At 43.4% G+C, this 21180-nt stretch overlaps 1 protein-coding gene across 1 annotated transcript in view; it reads left to right on the top strand.

The window, feature by feature from the left end:
• Positions 1-21180, top strand: part of LOC139389603 (probable global transcription activator SNF2L2) — a 55804-nt gene that overhangs the window by 9766 nt on the left and 24858 nt on the right. Inside the window, exons 3-6 of the mRNA XM_071136449.1 lie at positions 5285-5508; positions 10724-10829; positions 10946-11047; positions 20638-20776. Coding sequence (XP_070992550.1) covers positions 5285-5508; positions 10724-10829; positions 10946-11047; positions 20638-20776 — 571 coding nt within the window. The remainder of the gene's footprint in view (positions 1-5284; positions 5509-10723; positions 10830-10945; positions 11048-20637; positions 20777-21180) is intronic.

Below are 21180 nucleotides of genomic sequence, written 5' to 3'. Positions count from 1 at the left end.
TCCTTAACAGCTTTTACCCCCAAGCCATAAGACTGCAGAACAATTGATCAAATGGCCACCCGGACTATTTATATTGACCCCCCCCTCCTTTGTTTTTACACTGCTGCTACTCGCTGTTTATTATCTATGTATAGTCACTTTACAAATTACCTCAACTAACTGGTGCCCCCTTCACATTGAATCGGTACCGGTACCCCCTGTCTATAGCCTCGTTATTGTTATGTCATTTTATTGTGTTACTTTTTGATTTTATAAAAAAACTAAATACTTTTGTTTATTTCGTAAATATTTTCTTAAATCTATTTCTTGAACTGCATTGTTGGTTGTTGCGACGAGCAATCCCGTATCCGGGAGCGTAATTATAGCCTCAAGCTCATTAGCATAACGCAACGTTAACTATTCATGAAAATCGCAAATGAAATGAAATAAATATATTGGCTCACAAGCTTAGCCTTTTGTTAACAACACTGTCATCTCAGATTTTCAAAAAATGCTTTTCAACCATAGCTACACAAGCATTTGTGTAAGAGTATTGATAGCTAGCATAGCATTAAGCCTAGCATTCAGCAGGCAACATTTTCACAAAAACAAGAAAAGCATTCAAATAAAATAATTTACCTTTGAAGAACTTCGGATGTTTTCAATGAGGAGACTCTCAGTTAGATAGCAAATGTTCAGTTTTTCCAAAAATATTATTTGTGTAGGAGAAATCGCTCCGTTTTGTTCATCACGTTTGGCTAAGAAAAAAACCCGAAAATTCAGTCATTACAACGGCAAACTTTTTTCCAAATTAACTCCATAATATCGACAGAAACATGGCAAACGTTGTTTAGAATCAATCCTCAAGGTGTTTTTCACATATCTATTCGATGATAAATCACTCGTGGCAGTTTGGTTTCTCCTCTGTTCAAAATGGAAAAATGCACGCACCTGGAGATTACGCAATAGTTTCAACGAGGACACAGAGCGGACACCTGGTAAATGTAGTCTCTTATGGTCAATTTTCCAATGATATGCCTACAAATACGTCACAATGCTGCAAACACCTTGGGGAAACGACAGAAAGTGTAGGCTCATTCCTTGCGCATTCACAGCCATATAAGGAGACATTGGAACACAGCGCATTCAAAATCTGGCTCACTTCCTGTATGAAATTTCATCTTGGTTTCGCCTGTAGCATTCGTTCTGTGGCACTCACAGACAATATCTTTGCAGTTTTGGAAACGTCAGAGTGTTTTCTTTCCAAAGCTGTCAATTATATGCATAGTCGAGCATCTTTTCGTGACAAAATATCTTGTTTAAAACGGGAACGTTTTTCATCCAAAAATGAAATACTGCCCCCAGAGGTTCAAGAGGTTATTTTTGTTGTATTCGGCGCATGTGACAAATAAAATAGCAAAGGTCTCATCAAATCAAATCAAATCAAATTTTATTTGTCACATACACATGGTTAGCAGATGTTAATGCGAGTGTAGCGAAATGCTTGTGCTTCTAGTTCCGACAATGCAGTAATAACAAGTCATCTAACTAACAATTCCAAAACTACTGTCTTGTACACAGTGTAAGGGGATAAAGAATATGTACATAAGGATATATGAATGAGTGATGGTACAGAGCAGCATAGGCAAGATACAGTAGATGGTATCGAGTACAGTATGTACAAATGAGATGAGTATGTAAACAAAGTGGCATAGTTTAAAGTGGCTAGTGATACATGTATTACATAAGGATACAGTCGATGATATAGAGTACAGTATATACGTATGCATATGAGATGAATAATGTAGGGTAAGTAACATTATATAAGGTAGCATTGTTTAAAGTGGCTAGTGATATATTTACATCATTTCCCATCAATTCCCATTATTAAAGTGGCTGGAGTTGAGTCAGTGTCAGTGTGTTGGCAGCAGCCACTCAGTGTTAGTGGTGGCTGTTTAACAGTCTGATGGCCTTGAGATAGAAGCTGTTTTTCAGTCTCTCGGTCCCAGCTTTGATGCACCTGTACTGACCTCGCCTTCTGGATGATAGCGGGGTGAACAGGCAGTGGCTCGGGTGGTTGTTGTCCTTGATGATCTTTATGGCCTTCCTGTGACATCGGGTGGTGTAGGTGTCCTGGAGGGCAGGTAGTTTGCCCCCGGTGATGCGTTGTGCAGACCTCACTACCCTCTGGAGAGCCTTACGGTTGAGGGAGGTGCAGTTGCCATACCAGGTGGTGATACAGCCCGCCAGGATGCTCTCGATTGTGCATCTGTAGAAGTTTGTGAGTGCTTTTGGTGACAAGCCGAATTTCTTCAGCCTCCTGAGGTTGAAGAGGCGCTGCTGCGCCTTCTTCACGATGCTGTCTGTGTGAGTGGACCAATTCAGTTTGTCTGTGATGTGTATGCCGAGGAACTTAAAACTTGCTACCCTCTCCACTACTGTTCCATCGATGTGGATAGGAGGTGTTCCCTCTGCTGTTTCCTGAAGTCCACAATCATCTCCTTAGTTTTGTTGACGTTGAGTGTGAGGTTATTTTCCTGACACCACACTCCGAGGGCCCTCACCTCCTCCCTGTAGGCCGTCTCGTCGTTGTTGGTAATCAAGCCTACCACTGTTGTGTCGTCCGCAAACTTGATGATTGAGTTGGAGGCGTGCGTGGCCACGCAGTCGTGGGTGAACAGGGAGTACAGGAGAGGGCTCAGAACGCACCCTTGTGGGGCCCCAGTGTTGAGGATCAGCGGGGAGGAGATGTTGTTGCCTACCCTCACCACCTGGGGGCGGCCCGTCAGGAAGTCCAGTACCCAGTTGCACAGGGCGGGGTCGAGACCCAGGGTCTCGAGCTTGATGACGAGCTTGGAGGGTACTATGGTGTTGAATGCCGAGCTGTAGTCGATGAACAGCATTCTCACATAGGTATTCCTCTTGTCCAGATGGGTTAGGGCAGTGTGCAGTGTGGTTGAGATTGCATCGTCTGTGGACCTATTTGGGCGGTAAGCAAATTGGAGTGGGTCTAGGGTGTCAGGTAGGGTGGAGGTGATATGGTCCTTGACTAGTCTCTCAAAGCACTTCATGATGACGGATGTGAGTGCTACGGGGCGGTAGTCGTTTAGCTCAGTTACCTTAGCTTTCTTGGGAACAGGAACAATGGTGGCCCTCTTGAAGCATGTGGGAACAGCAGACTGGTATAGGGATTGATTGAATATGTCCGTAAACACACCGGCCAGCTGGTCTGCGCATGCTCTGAGGGCGCGGCTGGGGATGCCGTCTGGGCCTGCAGCCTTGCGAGGGTTAACACGTTTAAATGTCTTACTCACCTCGGCTGCAGTGAAGGAGAGACCGCATGTTTTCGTTGCAGGCCGTGTCAGTGGCACTGTATTGTCCTCAAAGCGGGCAAAAAAGTTATTTAGTCTGCCTGGGAGCAAGACATCCTGGTCCGTGACTGGGCTGGATTTCTTCCTGTAGTCCGTGATTGACTGTAGACCCTGCCACATGCCTCTTGTGTCTGAGCCGTTGAATTGAGATTCTACTTTGTCTCTGTACTGGCGCTTAGCTTGTTTGATAGCCTTGCGGAGGGAATAGCTGCACTGTTTGTATTCGGTCATGTTACCAGACACCTTGTCCTGATTAAAAGCAGTGGTTCGCGCTTTCAGTTTCACACGAATGCTGCCATCAATCCACGGTTTCTGGTTAGGGAATGTTTTAATCATGGCTATGGGAACGACATCTTCAACGCACGTTCTAATGAACTCGCACACCGAATCAGCATATTCGTCAATGTTGTTATCTGACGCAATACGAAACATCTCCCAGTCCATGTGATGGAAGCAGTCTTGGAGTGTGGAGTCAGCTTGGTCGGACCAGCGTTGGACAGACCTCAGCGTGGGAGCCTCTTGTTTTAGTTTCTGTCTGTAGGCAGGGATCAACAAAATGGAGTCGTGGTCAGCTTTTCCGAAAGGGGGCGGGGCAGGGCCTTATATGCGTCGCGGAAGTTAGAGTAACAATGATCCAAGGTCTTTCCACCCCTGGTTGCGCAATCGATATGCTGATAAAATTTAGGGAGTCTTGTTTTCAGATTAGCCTTGTTAAAATCCCCAGCTACAATGAATGCAGCCTCCGGATAAATCGTTTCCAGTTTGCAGAGAGTTAAATAAAGTTCGTTCAGAGCCATCGATGTGTCTGCTTGGGGGGGGATATATACGGCTGTGATTATAATCGAAGAGAATTCTCTTGGTAGATAATGCGGTCTACATTTGATTGTGAGGAATTCTAAATCAGGTGAACAGAAGGATTTGAGTTCCTGTATGTTTCTTTCATCACACCATGTCACGTTGGCCATGAGGTATACGCCCCCGCCCCTCTTCTTACCAGAAAGATGTTTTTTTCTGTCAGCGCGATGCGTGGAGAAACCCGTTGGCTGCACCGCTTCGGATAGAGTCTCTCCAGTGAGCCATGTTTCAGTGAAGCAAAGGACATTACAGTCTCTGATGTCCCTCTGGAATGATACCCTTGCTCGGATTTCATCAACCTTGTTGTCAAGAGACTGGACATTGGCAAGAAGAATGCTAGGGAGTGGTGCACGATGTGCCCGTCTCCGGAGTCTGACCAGAAGACCGCCTCGTTTCCCTCTCTTTCGGAGTCGTTTTTTTGGGTCGCTGCATAGGATCCACTCCGTTGTCCTGTTTGTAAGGCAGAACACAGGATCCGCGTTGCGAAAAACATATTCTTGGTCGTACTGATGGTGAGTTGACGCTGATCTTATATTCAGTAGTTCTTCTCGACTGTATGTAATGAAACCTAAGATGACCTGGGGTACTAATGTAAGAAATAACACGTAAAAAAACAAAAAACTGCATAGTTTCCTAGGAACGCGAAGCGAGGCGGCCATCTCTGTCGGCGCCGGAAGTCATAGCAAAGGTTCTGAATAATTATGTAAATAAGTTATTTGTTTCTTATTTAAAATACATTTACAAAAAGGTCTAACCTGTTTTTGCTTTGTCATTATTGGGTATTGTGTGTAGATTGATGAGGAAAACATTTAATTTAATACATTTTAGAATAAGGCTGTACCGTAAAACAAAATGTGGAAAAAGTCAAGGGGTCTGAATACTTTCAGTTTCATAACTAGAAGTCCTACGAACACATGCTTAATACTGTTAGACAGGTAAGAATTGTGGGATTCTGAAACAATGTGACTACTACAGCTGCACATTTGTTCTTAGCTCATTAGTTCAGTCTGTAACCAGAACAATGGGAAGGACAGCTACAGTATATGAGTGCATTGTTATCTGTGTGTCGCCCTCTACAGGCAGTAGAGGATGGTAACCTGGAGGAAATGGAGGAAGAGATCCGTCTGAAGAAGTCGAGGAAGAGGAGGAGACGAGGGGAGAAGGACGGAGGGAGGGAAGAGGGAGGAGAGAAGGCAAAGAAGAGGCGTGGACGTCCCCCTGCCGAGAAGCTGTCCCCCAACCCCCCCAAACTCACCAAACAGATGAACGCCATCATCGACACCGTCATCAACTACAGAGACAGGTAAGAGAACCATAGCAGGAGAGAGTGGTGATACCCCCAACCAGTCCTCTAGTACCTGGGTTGCACATGTTTTCTATAGTCCAGCAATAGTATCCCTTATTCAATTATTGAGAGTTGTGATAGTGTTTAGCCAGTATTCCTCTGAGGTTCCTATATCAGTATCATCCTCTCGGGTTCCCATTTCAGTATCATGCTCTGTCCTCTGGGGTTCCTAGATCAGTATCATGCTCTGTCCTCTGGGGTTCCTATATCAGTATCATGCTCTGTCCTCTGGGGTTCCTATATCAGTATCATGCTCTGTCCTCTGGGGTTCCTATATCAGTATCGTCCTCTGGGGTTCCTATATCAGTATTGTCCTCTGGGGTTCCTATATCAGTATCATGCTCTGTCCTCTGGGGTTCCTATATCAGTATCGTCCTCTGGGGTTCCTATATCAGTATCATGCTCTGGGGTTCCTATATCAGTATCGTCCTCTGGGGTTCCTATATCAGTATCGTCCTCTGGGGTTCCTATATCAGTATCATCCTCTGGGGTTCCTATATCAGTATCATGCTCTGTCCTCTGGGGTTCCTATATCAGTATCGTCCTCTGGGGTTCCTATATCAGTATCATTCTCTGTCCTCTGGGGTTCCTATATCAGTATCATGCTCTGTCCTCTGGGGTTCCTATATCAGTATCATGCTCTGTCCTCTGGGGTTCCTATATCAGTACCATGCTCTGTCCTCTGGGGTTCCTATATCAGTAGCATGCTCTGTCCTCTGGGGTTCCTATATCAGTATCATTCTCTGGGGTTCCTATATCAGTATCATTCTCTGTCCTCTGGGGTTTCTATATCAGTATCATGCTCTGTCCTCTGTCCTCTGGGGTTCCTATATCAGTATCGTCCTCTGGGGTTCCTATATCAGTATCATGCTCTGTCCTCTGGGGTTCCTATATCAGTATCATGCTCTGTCCTCTGGGGTTCCTATATCAGTATCATGCTCTGTCCTCTGGGGTTCCTATATCAGTATCATTCTCTGCGGTTCCTATATCAGTATCATTCTCTGTCCTCTGGGGTTCCTATATCAGTATCATGCTCTGGGGTTCCTATATCAGTATCATGCTCTGGGGTTCCTATATCAGTATCATACTCTGGGGTTCCTATATCAGTATCATGCTTTGTCCTCTGGGGTTCCTATATCAGTATTGTCCTCTGTCCTCTGGGGTTCCTATATCAGTATCATGCTCTGTGCTCTGGGGTTCCTATATCAGTATCGTCCTCTGGGGTTCCTATATCAGTATCGTCCTCTGGGGTTCCTATATCAGTATCATGCTCTGGGGTTCCTATATCAGTATTGTCCTCTGGGGTTCCTATATCAGTATCATGCTTTGGGGTTCCTATATCAGTATCATGCTCTGGGGTTCCTATATCAGTATCGTCCTCTGGGGTTCCTATGTCAGTATCGTCCTCTGGGGTTCCTATATCAGTATCGTCCTCTGGGGTTCCTATATCAGTATCGTCCTCTGGGGCTCCTATATCAGTATTGTCCTCTGGGGTTCCTATATCAGTATCGTCCTCTGGGGTTCCTATATCAGTATTGTCCTCTGCCCTCTGGGGCTCCTATATCAGTAGGGTCCTCTGGGGTTCCTATATCAGTATTGTCCTCTGTCCTCTAGGGCTCCTATATCAGTATTGTCCTCTGTCCTCTGGGGCTCCTATATCAATAGTGTCCTCTGTCCTCTGGGGTTCCTATGTCAGTATTGTCCTCTGGGGATCCTATATCAGTATCGTCCTCTGGGGTTCCTATATCAGTATTGTCCTCTGGGGCTCCTATATCAGTAGTGTCCTCTGGGGTTCCTATATCAGTATTGTCCTCTGTCCTCTGGGGCTCCTATATCATTAGTGTCCTCTGTCCTCTGGGGCTCCTATATCAGTAGTGTCCTCTGGGGTTCCTATGTCAGTATTGTCCTCTGTCCTCTGGGGCTCCTATATCAGTATTGTCCTCTGGGGCTCCTATATCAGTAGTGTCCTCTGGGGTTCCTATATCAGTATTGTCCTCTGTCCTCTGGGGCTCCTATATCATTAGTGTCCTCTGTCCTCTGGGGCTCCTATATCAGTAGTGTCCTCTGGGGTTGCTATATCAGTATTGTCCTCTGTGGCTTCTATATCAGTATTGTCCTCTGGGGTTCCTATATCAGTATTGTTCTCTGTCCTCTGGGGTTCCTATATCAGTATCGTCATTTGGGGTTTATATCAGTAGTGTCCTCTGGGGTTCCTTTTTCAGTGCCGTGCTCTGTCTGTAGCTGGAGTGTTTGACAGGCACATGTTTGGAGCTACACATAGAAACATTCCTCCCCTACTCCCCAGTCAGCCTAACCCTAACCCGCTGAACACCAGGATGATTTAATGGATGAAGTCATCTTTGAGCAACAAAACATCATGCTTTGTGGCTTGAAAAACCTTTTTCCTCACCTCCCCTCTTCTCTCTTCTCCTCCCATCTCCTCTCCTCGCTTCTGCTCCCATCTCCTCTCTTCTCCTCTCCTCTCTTCTCCTCCCATCTCCTCTCTTCTCCTCCCAGCTCTTGGGCTCCCGAGTAGTGCAGTGGTCTAAGGCACTGCATCTTAGTGCTTCAGGAGTCACTACAGACACCCTGGTTCAAATCCAGGCTGTATCACAACCAGCCGTGATTGGGAGTCCCATAGGGCGGCGCACAATTGCCCCAGCGTCGCAGTGCTAGCTGTGCCATCAGAGACTCTGGGTTCGAGCCCAATTGGCCTAGCGTCGTCCGGGTTAGGGAGGGTTTGACCTCATCGCGCTGTGGTGGGCAGTGCACGCTAACCAGGTCACCAGGTGCACGGTGTTTTCTCTGACACATATGTGCGACTGGCTTCCGGGTTGGATGCACTCTGTGTTAAGAAGCTTGGTCGAAATCCATGTTTCGGAGGACACATGGATTTCGACCTTCGTCTCTCCTGAGCCCGGGAGTTGTAGCGATGAGACAAGATAATCCTCAGGTTGTCAATTGTCTAAATAATTGATAATATTTATAGCGTATTCAATAGAAAGGAAAAACAACGAAGGGTGCGCGCAAACCAGCTCTGCATTCAGGTCTTCTTCATTTTTCAGAAAACAAGCCTGAAACAATGTCTAAAGACTGTTATTGGAAACCATAGGAACTGCAATATGGGTCCTAACCCATTAGATACTCTATAGGCATTCAATTGAAAATACCCACATCAAAAATCCCACTTCCTGGATGGATTTTCCTCAGGTCTGCCATATTTATGTTATACTCACAGACATTGTTTTAACAGTTTTGGAAACTTTAGAGTGTTTTCTATCCCAAATCTACCAATTATATGCATATCCCAGCTTCTGGTCCTGAGTAACAGGCAGTTTACTTTGAGCCCGCTTCTCTTCCAGATGTCGAAATACTTCCCCCAAGCCATAAGAAGTTAACTGACTTGCCTAGTTAAATGAAGGTTAAACTCTCTAGCTGGTTCTACTAGAAATGATCTCTCTAGCTGTTTTCAAGTAGACAGGTACTCTCTAGCTGTTTTCTACTACACAGGAACTATCTACCTGTTTTCTACTAGACAGGAACTCTCTACCTGTTTTCTATTAGACAGAAACTATCTACCTGTTTTCTACTAGACAGGAAATCTACCTGTTTTCTATTAGACAGGAACTCTAGCTGTTTTCTATTAGACTGGAACTATCTACCTGTTTTCTACTAGACAGGATCGCTTTATCTGTTTTCTACTAGACAGGAACTCTACCTGTTTTCTACTAGACAGGAACTCTCGACCTGTTTTCAATTAGACAGGAACTATCTACCTGTTTTCTAAGCCTCAATGTCAGGAGTTATTATGGAACATCACTAAGCCTCAATGTCAGGAGTTATTATGGAACATCACTAAGCCTCAATGTCAGGAGTTATTATGGAACATCACTAAGCTCAATGTCAGGAGTTATTATGGAACATCACTAAGCCTCAATGTCAGGAGTTATTATGGAACATCACTAAGCTCAATGTCAGGAGTTATTATGGAACATCACTAAGCTCAATGTCAGGAGTTATTATGGAACATCACTAAGCTCAATGTCAGGAGTTATTATGGAACATCACTAAGCCTCAATGTCAGTAATTATGATACAATACTGAGTTCTGTGACTAATAACTGGGCACAGTTGGATGTTTAAGACTCGTGGTTATGATGTGTTGGTGCTTTGATGTGGGGTGAGAGAAAAGTCATTGTGTGATATGGTCTGATCTTAAAACTTTAACCTCTAGGGGGTGTGGGACAAATCATTACAAACAGTTACCACCCAAGTAGAGGAGTTACACAAGTTAGAAATAGCAATAAAATGTATCACTTACCTTTGATGATCTTCATATGGTTGCACTCACAAGACTCCCATTTACTCAATAAATGTTAGTTTTGTTCGATAAAGTCCCTCTTTACAGTGCCTTGCGAAAGTATTCGGCCCCCTTGAACTTTGCGACCTTTTGCCACATTTCAGGCTTCAAACATAAAGATATAAAACTGTATTTTTTTGTGAAGAATCAACAACAAGTGGGACACAATCATGAAGTGGAACGACATTAATTGGATATTTCAAACTTTTTTAACAAATCAAAAACTGAAAAATTGGGCGTGCAAAATTATTCAGCCCCCTTAAGTTAATACTTTGTAGCGCCACCTTTTGCTGCGATTACAGCTGTAAGTCGCTTGGGGTATGTCTCTATCAGTTTTGCACATCGAGAGACTGACATTTTTTCCCATTCCTCCTTGCAAAACAGCTCAAGCTCAGTGAGGTTGGATGGAGAGCATTTGTGAACAGCAGTTTTCAGTTCTTTCCACAGATTCTCGATTGGATTCAGGTCTGGACTTTGACTTGGCCATTCTAACACCTGGATATGTTTATTTTTGAACCATTCCATTGTAGATTTTGCTTTATGTTTTGGATCATTGTCTTGTTGGAAGACAAATCTCCGTCCCAGTCTCAGGTCTTTTGCAGACTCCATCAGGTTTTCTTCCAGTGTTATTTCATAGTTTTGATGTATTCACTATTATTCTACAATGTAGAATGTTTGACTGGTACTGTATTGTGTATAAAGTGTGTATATATATATATATATATATGTGTATAAGCTTTGTAGTTCTTGACACAAACCAGTGAGGTTGGCACCTACTACCATACCTCGTATTTTAAAGTCTGTTTGTTAACAGGTCTAACAGACAGCTGTCAGAGGTGTTTGTCCAGCTGCCGTCCAGGAAAGAGCTGCCAGAGTACTACGAGCTGATCAGAAAACCTGTTGACTTCAAGAAAATTAAGGTACCAAACAACAGATAATACATATTAAACATAACACCTATAGTAGTAAGGACAGACAGAGGAACCTACCAAGTGTGACAGACTGATTGTGTGCGTGTTTGTTTGTTTGTTTCCAGGAGCGTGTGCGGAGCCACAAGTTCAGGAGTGTGTCTGACCTGGAGAAGGATGTGATGCTGCTCTGTCACAACGCTCAGACTTTTAACCTGGAGGGGTCACAGGTCAGTCACCTCTAACCCCTAACCCTGAACTATATTCCTCACCCTGTCTGTGTTGTATATCTATGATGTTGCGCCTGTCTATGTGCTGTAGTTCTATAACATGGAGTGGTTTGTCTATGTGTTGTATATCTATGATAGGTATGTTTATCTATGGTGGGTATTTCCATGTTTTGTATATCTATGATAGGTCTGTCAATGTGTTGTAGATCTATGATGTTGGTATTTTCATTGTGTTGTAGGTCTACAATGTTACCTCTGTCTATGTGTTGTAAATCTATGATGTTATGCCTGTCTATGTGTTGTAGAGCTATGATGGTCTGTATGTCTATGTGCTGTGTATCTATAATGTTATGTCTACCTATGTGTTGAAGATCTTTGATGTTGTCTGTCTGTATATCTATCATGTTTTGTCTATGTGTTGTGTATGTATCTATGACATGGTGTCTATGTGTTGTAGATCTATGACATTGTGCCTGTCTATGTGATGTAGATCAAATCAAACTTTATTTGTCACATGTGCCGAATACAACAAGTGTAGACCTTACCGTGAAATGCAGTCTTATGGCTTGGGGGTAGAAGCTGTTAAGGAGCCTTTTGGTCCTAGACATGGTGCTCCGGTACCGCTTGCCGTGCGGTAGCAGAGAAAACAGTCTATGTCTTGGGCGACTGGAGTCTATGACAATTTAAGGGCCTTCCTCTGACACCGCCTACTACATAGGTCCTGGATGGCGGGAAGCTTGGCCCCAGTGATGTACTGGGCCGTACGCACTACCCTCTATAGCGCCTTACGGTCAGATGCCGAGCAGTTGCCATGCCAAGGTGATGTAACCGGTCAGGATGCTCTCAATTGTGCAGCTGTAGAACTTTTTGAGAATCTGGGGACCCATGCCAAGTCTTTTCAGTCTCTTGAGGAGGAAAAGGTTTTGTCGTCACGACTGTCTTGATGTGTTTGGACCATGGTAGTTCGTTGGTGATGTGGACACTAAGGAACTTGAAACTCTCGACCCACTCTACCACAGCCCCGTCGATGTGAATGGGGGCCTGTTCGGCCTGCCTTTTTCTGAAGTCCACGATCAGCTCCTTTGTCTTGATCAGACTGAGGGAGAGATTGTTGTCCTGGTACCACACTGCCAGTTCTCTGACCTCCTCCCAGTTGGCTGTCTCATCGTTGTCGGTGATCAGACTGTTGTGTCGTCAGCAAACTTAATGATGGTGTTGGAGTCATACCTGGCCGTGCAGTCATGAGTGAACAGGGAGTACAGGAGGGGACTAAGTACACACCCCTGAGGTGCCCCAGTTTTGAGGATCAGTGTGGTAGACGTGTTGTTACCTACCCTTACCACCTGGGGGCGGCCCGTCAGAAAGTCGAGGATCCAGTTGCAGAGGGAGGCGTTTAGTCCCAGGGTCCTTAGCTTAGTGATGAGCTTCGTGGCCACTATGGTGTTGAATGCTGAGCTGTAGTCAATTAACAGCATTCTCACATACAGTTGAAGTCGGAAATGTACGTACACTTAGGTTGGAGTCATTAAAACTTGTTTTTCAACCACTCCACAAATTTCTTGTTAACAAACTAGTTTTTCCAAGTTTATTAGGACATCTACTTTGTGCATGACGCAAGTAATATTTCCAACAATTGTTTGCAGACAGATTATTTAACTTATAATTCACTGTATCACAATTCCAGTGGGTCAGATGTTTACATACACCAAGTTGACTGTGCCTTTAAACAGCTTGGAAAATTCCAGAAAATTATGTCATGGCTTTAGTAGCTTCTGATAGGCTAATTGACATCATTTGAGTCAATTGGAGGTGTACCTGTTGATGTATTTCAAGGCCTACCTTCAAACCTAGTGCCTTTTTGCTTGACATCATGGGAAAATCAAAAGAAATCAGCCAAGACCTCAGAAAAACATTGTAGACCTCCACAAGTCTGGTTCATCCTTGGGAGCAATTTCCAAACGCCTGAAGGTAGGTACCACATTCATCTGTACAAGCAATGCTGTGGGGGTGCTTTGCTGCAGGAGGGATGGTGCACTTCACAAAATAAATGGCTTCATGAGGGAGGAAAATTACGTAGATATATTGAAGCAACATCTCAAGACATCATTCAGAAAGTGTTTTAGCTTGGTCGCAAATGGGTCTTCCAAATGGAACAATGACCCCAAGCATACTTCCAAAGTTGTGGCAAAATGCCTTAAGGACAACAAAGTCAAGGCATTAATGTGGCCATCACAAAGCCCTGACCTCAGTCACATAGAAAATTTGTGGGCAGAACTGAAAAAGCATGTGCGAGCAAGGAGGCCTACAAACCTGACTCAGTTACACCAGCTCTGTCAGGAGGAATGGGACAAAATCCACCCAACTTATTGTGGGAAGCTTGTGGAAGGCTACCTGAAACATTTGTCCCAAGTTAAACAATTTAAAGGCATTGCTACCAAATACTAATTGAGCGTATGTAAACTTCTGACCCACTAGGAATGTGATAAAATAATTAAAAGCTGAAATAAATCAGTCTCTCTACTATTATTCTGACATTTCACATTCTTACAATAAAGTGGTGTTCCTAACTGACCTAAGACAGGGAATTTTTACTAGGATTAAATGTCAGGAATTGTGAAAAACTGAGTTTAAATGTATTTGGCTAAGGTGTATGTCAACTTCTGACTTCAACTGTAGGTGTTCCTTTCGTCCAGGTGGGAAAGGGCAGTGTGGAGTGCTATTGAGATTGCGTCATCTGTGGATCTGTTGGGGCGGTATGCAAATTGGTGTGGGTCTAGGGCACATATGTCAGAGTCAAGGCCCGCGGGCCACATCCGGCCCGCAAGAAGGTTTTTTACGGCCCCTGGGATGATCTTGATTTATTATTAGAACCGGCCCGCAGCAAGCCGGCAGCCCGCAGATCTTTTACACGCACCAATACTACATTTCCCACAATGCAAAGGTGACGCACCGAGCAGTAGGCTGCTTCATTTCAATATTTATTGGCACAGCAGTCGTCAGCATCACAGTAAAATTAACTTTCAGATACCCATCAAAAATGGCAAAACGGAAGGTGGATACTGAGACCGGGGGTTTCAAACAAGGTGGGAGTCGGAGTATATGTTCACGAAGGTAGCTGGAAAACCTGTGTGTCTTCTGTGTGGAGAAAGTGTGGCGGTACTGAAAGAGTATAATCTGAGACGACATTATGAAACGAAACACGCGGACAAAAACAAGAATATGGACATGGAACAAAGGCTACAAAAGGCAGAGGAATTAAAACGAGGCCTCAAATCTCGACAGGCTCTGTTCAAAAAAGCCAAATCACAAGGCCAGGCTGCTGTCAAGGCCAGTTTTATTTTGGCAGAAGAGATCGCTAAATCAGCCCGGCCATTTACGGAGGGGGATTTCATCAAAAACTGCATGATTAAAGTTTGTGACGAAGTTTGCCCAGAAAAAAGGCAACTCTTTTTAAATGTGAGTCTGAGCAGAAACACCATTGCCGAGAGAGTAGACCAGTTGTCCATCAATCTAAAAGAGCAGCTTGTGAAAAAGGGAAAAGATTTTATTGCATATTCCTTGGCTGTGGATGAGAGCACCGACATTTCTGACATTGCCCAGTTGTCAATTTTCATCCGCGGAGTGGACTCCAACCTAAGCGTGACAGAGGAGTTTTTGGCTTTACGTCCTATGCATGGCACAACTACGGGGCATGATTTGTATGAAGAGGTGTCAAGATGTGTAAATGAGATGGAGCTGCCTTGGGAAAAACTTGTGGGTTTGACAACCGACGGAGCACCTGCGATGTGTGGACACAGGAGCGGACTGGTGGCGAAGATACGGGAAAAGATGCAAGAGGAAAACGCGACAGGTGAGCTGACAGCTTATCATTGTATCATACACCAGGAAGCGTTGTGCGGTAAAGCCTTGAAAATGGAGCATGTAATGAGCATCATCACGCGCACAGTTAACTTTATCAGAGCCAAAGGTTTGAATCACCGCCAGTTCAAGGCATTTCTGACGGAGTTAGAAACGGAGCATGGTGATTTGCCTTATCACACAGAGGTGCGATGGCTAAGCCAGGGAAAGGTGCTTCAAAGATGTTTCGAGCTTCGTGAGGAGATTTGTCTGTTCTTGGACAGCAAAGGGAAAGACACAACACAACTCCGAGACGAAATGTTTCTGTGTGAAATGGCTTTTCTGTGTGACATTACGAGTCATCTGAATGCAATAAACTTGCAGCTGCAGGGTCGGGATCGTGTCATCTCTGATATGTACAGTACAGTGAAGGCATTTAAAACCAAACTGACTCTGTGGGAGACGCAGATGCGGAAAGAAAATTTGAGCCACTTTCCCAGCTGCCAGACCATGAAAGAGAAGCTCTCTACCAGTGCGTTCCCGAGCACACAGTTGGCTGATAAAATAGGTATGCTTGCCGCTGACTTTCGACGCCGATTTGCTGACTTTGAAGCACAAAAAAGCAGGTTGGAACTGCTCGGTAACCCATTTGCTGTTGACGTGGAAAGCTCACCACCAAACCTCCAAATGGAGTTGATTGACCTCCAATGCAATGATGCACTGAGGGCAAAATATGCGGCAGTGGGTGCTGCGGAGTTCGCCCGTTTCCTCCCCGGCACAATGCCCCAGCTGCGCATCCAGGCTGCTCAAACGTTGTCTATGTTTGGCAGCACATACCTGTGTGAACAACTGTTTTCTTTGATGAACCTGAACAAAACATCACACAGAAGTCGACTTACTGCTGAACACCTCCACTCAATTCTGAGGATTTCTTCAGCTCAGAGCCTTACCCCGAACATTGATGAACTTGTGGAAAAGATGGGACACCACCAAGTATCACCCTCAACCTCAAACAAGTGAACATTACTGTGCAATCACATATTTAGAGTTTTTACTCAGTTCAAGTTTAAAAGTTAAAATTTAATATTTGTTTTCACTGCATGTTACTTCTCCTATGTTGTTTTTGATTAATAGATTTTTGCACTTTATTTTTTTGTATTTCAATCCAATTATATTTTAAAAATATTTCAGGAGGATGCTGTTGATGTGAGCCATGACCAGCCTTTCAATACACTTCATGGCTACCGATGTGAGTGCTACGGGGCGGTAATCATTTAGGCAGGTTACCTTTGTATCCTTGGGCACAGGGAATATGGTGGTCTGCTTGAAACATGTAGGTATTACAGACTCAGACAGGGAGAGGTTGAAAATGTCAGTGAAGACACTTGCCAGTTGGTCAGCGCATGCTTTGAGTACACGTCCTGGTAATCCATCTGGTCCCGCGGCTTTGTGAATTTTGACCTGTTTAGAGGTCTTGCTCAAATCGGCTACCGAGAGCATTATCACACAGTCATCCAGAACAGCTGGTGCTCTCGTGCATGCTTCAGTGTTGCTTGCTTCAAAGCGTGCATAAACGGCATTTAGCTCATCTGGTAAGCTCACGTCACTGGGCAGCTTGTGTCTGGGTTTCTGTAATAGTATCTATAATGTTATGTCTGTCTATGTGTTGTAGATCTATGATGTTATGTCTGTCTGTGTCGTAGATCTGTTGTCTGTTTTAAGTGAGAATAGGTATTGGTCTAAAGCTGAAAAAGAAAGGAAATTCATATGAGCACCATAATGCCTAATTCACCCATGCACTACCATGCTTTTCCAGAACACAGCTTTGACCTACTACTAGGGATGCACAATATATCGGTGAACATATCGGAATCGGCCGATATTAGCTAAAAATGCCCACATCGGTATCGGCCCGATGTCTAGTTTAACGCCAATGTTAAAAACCTATGTCAAAGCTGCTGTGCGTACCTATATAACGTGCTCGATCCACACAGCAGACATTGTGACGTAATTACGCCACGTAAAATTTTGCGCTACACGTGCAATACAGCATTCCTAACCTAGTCCACAATGTCTGCTGTGTGGATTGAGCATTCAACAAGTTGAGCAGACATTTGAAAGAGTAAGAAAATTTAAGCGAGACAACTCAAACGGCGAAATCCATTAAAGCCAAGATAATGGAATTCATTCCCCTTGACAATCAACCGTTCTCTGTCGTGGATGATGTTGGCTTTCGTCAACTGGTTGATCACCAGTACACACTACCAACCTCGCTATTTTTCAGATGTTTCCCTACCGGAGTTACACAGTAGCAGCGTCACTGCTATTAGCTTCATGACATACATACTATGGAACGCCGTTTGGGTCTTTGCGTGTCAAAAAGATACAGTAGCACTGTCAAAGCTGTACAAAAATGTCTGCAAACAAGCAAACACAGGCCACGAATGATGTGTTTACAATACTATGTTGGTAATAAAGCATCATTTGTTCGACCGCAACTTCTGGGGTAGCTAGCTTTAGCTTGGTGCCTAGCTAGCATCAATACAACCAGCCTGAAAACAATGACCAGTAGAAACTGCAGTCATTTTCATTATTCTTAGCAATGATTTAGGAATCCTTGAGTAAGTATTAGCTAGGTTTCCACTTGTTGTTCGACTATTGATATTGAACTTCAGTTCATGAAAATAAATAGCTAGTCAGCTACTTAACCCTGTTGCCCAAAGTTAACGTTATAAGCAGCCAACTAGCTTCATCTGGCTAGTGAGGCTCGACTGGACCGGGTTATGTGATGTGAAGCTAGCCACAATAAGCATTAACCTCTTGGTACTAGGGGGCAGTATTTTCATTTTTGGGAAAAAAACATTCCTGTTTTAAACGGGATATTTTGTCAGGAAAATATGCTAGAATATGCATATAATTGACAGCTTTGTATAGAAAACACTCTAACGTTTCCAAAACTGTAAAGATATTGTCTGTGAGTATAACAGAACTGATGTTGCAGGCGAAAGCCTGAGAAAAATCCAATCCGGAAGTACCCCAGGTTTTGAAAGCGCTGCGTTCCAATGACTCCCTATTCAGCTGTAAATGTGCCATCAACGAGCTTACGCTTTCTACGTATTCCCCAAGGTGTCTACAGCATTGTGACGTAGTTTTACGCATTTCTGTTGAAGAATAGCCGTAGGCGGCCACATTACGTAAGTGGTCACATGGTGGCTCCGAGAGAGATTCTCGCGTAAAATACAGAGGTAGCCATTACTCCAATCGGTCCTCCTGAAAAACGAATTGTCCCGACGGATATATTATCGAATAGATATTAGAAAAACACCTTGAGGATTGATTATAAACAACGTTTGCCATGTTTCTGTCGATATTATGGAGCTAATTTGGAATATTTTTCGGCGTTGTGGTGAGTGAAAACATCGTGAGTGAAAACATCTGAAGTTCATCAAAGGTAAACGATTTAATTTGATTGCTTTTCTGATTTCCGTGACAAGGTTGCCTGCTGCTAGCAAGGCATAATGCTATGCTAGGCTATGATAAACTTACACAAATGCTTGTCTAGCGTTGGCTGTAAAGCATATTTTGAAAATCTGAGATGACAGGGTGATTAACAAAAGGCTAAGCTGTGTTCCAATATATTTCACTTGTGATTTTCATGAATAGGAATATTTTCTAGGAAGATTTATGTCCGTTGCGTTATGCTAATTAGTGTCAGGTGATGATTACGTTCCCGGATCCGGGTTTGAGAGTCACAAGAAGTTTTAAGCACAATAGTGAAATTTGCGGTTTGCCTTCAAAATAAAAGTATGTCATTGATAGTGATGCAAATTAATTCAAATAGTAGAATTATGCCATACTTTTATTTTGAAGGCTAACCGCAAAGTCCACTATTGTCGCTAATCCTTATTGTGGCTAGCTTCACATAAATGGGTCCGACCACCATTAATCAAATAAGAACTTCTATCCCATCATAAGAGGGTTTTTATAACTCTGATATTTGGACGAAAATATGTTAGCATTGTCAGAAATGCTACAAAAAGGTTGGACATTGTTGGTTCTTAATGGACGGCAATGTGCACGTGAGAGCAATAAATTGTGAATTTTATTTTAAAAAACTGTTGCACCTACAAGCGTATTCAGTCCAAATGAATCTAAATGTAATTGTCACATTATGGATGCTGTAGCCTCGTTTTAATATGTAGTCTAGAATTTGAGCTAGGTTTGGGTAAGACATTGATTGTCTGACGACCCTAATGCTAACGACAACAATCCGGTATGTGGTTCTTGGTAACGGCCGGACGGATCATGACGACAGGCAGGGAGTGTGTTGTGTACCTCCAATCAAGTTGATTTGCGAACTTTCATTGACATTGGTGTTACATTGACTTAGATATGATGGTTGTGAGATTTCAATTTAACATTGAGCTTCAACCAACTACTATAATGTCTGTCTGTGTTGTAGAGCTATGACATGGTGTCTGTCTGTGTTGTAGATCTATGACATGGTGTCTGTCTGTGTTGTAGATCTATGACATGGTGTCTGTCTGTGTTGTAGATCTATGACATGGTGTCTGTCTGTGTTGTAGATCTATGACATGGTGTCTGTCTGTGTTGTAGATCTATGACATGGTGTCTGTCTGTGTTGTAGAGCTATGACATGGTGTCTGTCTGTGTTATTGGCAGTTAATTAGAAACATTTATGGAATCATTCTTCTAAAACTGGCTAGCTAGCTAACACACATACAGGGCAGATAAATTCTTCAAATTCATTATTTTACACAATATCTTGGTTTGCACTGGCAAACCATCGTTGACCACCTCCCTGACCAACATGGCTGACCTTTATACCATCATAAGAGGGTTCATGACCATTCTAGTATTCTAACTCCTAATTATGTGGTTGTGTCTGTGTATGTGTTGTAGACCTATGATGTTAATCCTGTCTATGTGTTGTAGATCTATAACGTGGTGTGTCTGTGTTGTAGACCTATGATGTTATGTCTATGTGTTGTAGATCTATAACGTGGTGTGGTTTGTCTGTGTTGTAGACCTATGATATGTCTATGTGTTTTAGATCTATAACGTGGTGTGGTGTGTCTGTGTTGTAGACCTATGATGTTATGTCTGTGTTGTAGGTCTATGGTGTTATGTCTGTGTTGTAGATCTATAACGTGGTGTGGTGTGTCTGTGTTGTAGACCAATGGTGTTATGTCTATGTGTTGTAGATCTATAACGTGGTGTGGTGTGTCTGTGTTGTAGACCTATGGTGTTATGTCTATGTGTTGTAGATCTATAACGTGGTGCGGTGTCTGTGTTGTAGATCTATGATGTTATGTCTGGTGTAGATCTATGATGTTGTGTCTATGTGTTGTAGATCTATAACGTGGCGTCTGTGTTGTAGACCTATGGTGTTATGTCTGTGTTGTAGATCTATAACGTGGTGTGTTGTCTGTGTTGTAGACCTATGGTGTTATGTCTGTGTTGTAGATCTATAACGTGGTGTGGTGTCTGTTGTAGACCTATGGTGTTATGTCTATGTGTTGTAGATCTATAACGTGGTGTGGTGTGTCTGTGTTGTAGACCTATGATGTTATGTCTATGTGTTGTAGATCTATAACGTGGTGTCTGTGTTGTAGACCTGTGATGTTATGTCTGGTGTAGATCTATGGTGTTATGTCTGTGTTGTAGATCTATAACGTGGTGTGGTGTCTGTGTTGTAGACCTATGATGTTAATCCTATCTATGTGCTGTAGATCTATGAGGACTCCATCGTGCTCCAGTCTGTGTTTAAGAGTGCCAGACAGAGAATCGTAAAGGAGGAGGAGAGTGAAGAGGACAGCGATGATGACGATGATGATGATGATGATGATGAGGAAGAGTCGGAGGCAGAGTGTAAGATAAAGGATTCTCTCTTTCTCTCCCTCTCCCCTCCCTCTCTCTTGACAATAAATCATATATAATGTAATGTAAAATCAATGCAAGGTACTCAACTCATCCAACTGAAAAATATACCTACTGTATCTCTGTGGATGTGTACTTGACTTGACTGTCATGTGGTCCTCTAGAGCTCAGTTGGTAGAGCATGGCTCTTGCAATGCCAGGATAGTGGGTTTGATTCCCTGGACCACCCATACAGTACCAGTCAAAAGTTTGGACACACCTACACATTCCAGGGTTTTTCTTTATTTTTACTATTTTCTACATTGTAGAATGATAGTAAGACATCAAAACAATGAAATAACACATGGGATCATGTAGTAACCAAAAAAGTGTTAAACAAATCAAAATATATTTTA

Source organism: Oncorhynchus clarkii, chromosome 30, assembly GCF_045791955.1.
Source record: "Oncorhynchus clarkii lewisi isolate Uvic-CL-2024 chromosome 30, UVic_Ocla_1.0, whole genome shotgun sequence".
Classification (NCBI taxonomy): domain Eukaryota; kingdom Metazoa; phylum Chordata; class Actinopteri; order Salmoniformes; family Salmonidae; genus Oncorhynchus; species Oncorhynchus clarkii.
The sequence above is the reverse complement of the archived record's forward strand: the minus strand, read 5'-3'. Positions and strand labels throughout refer to the sequence as shown.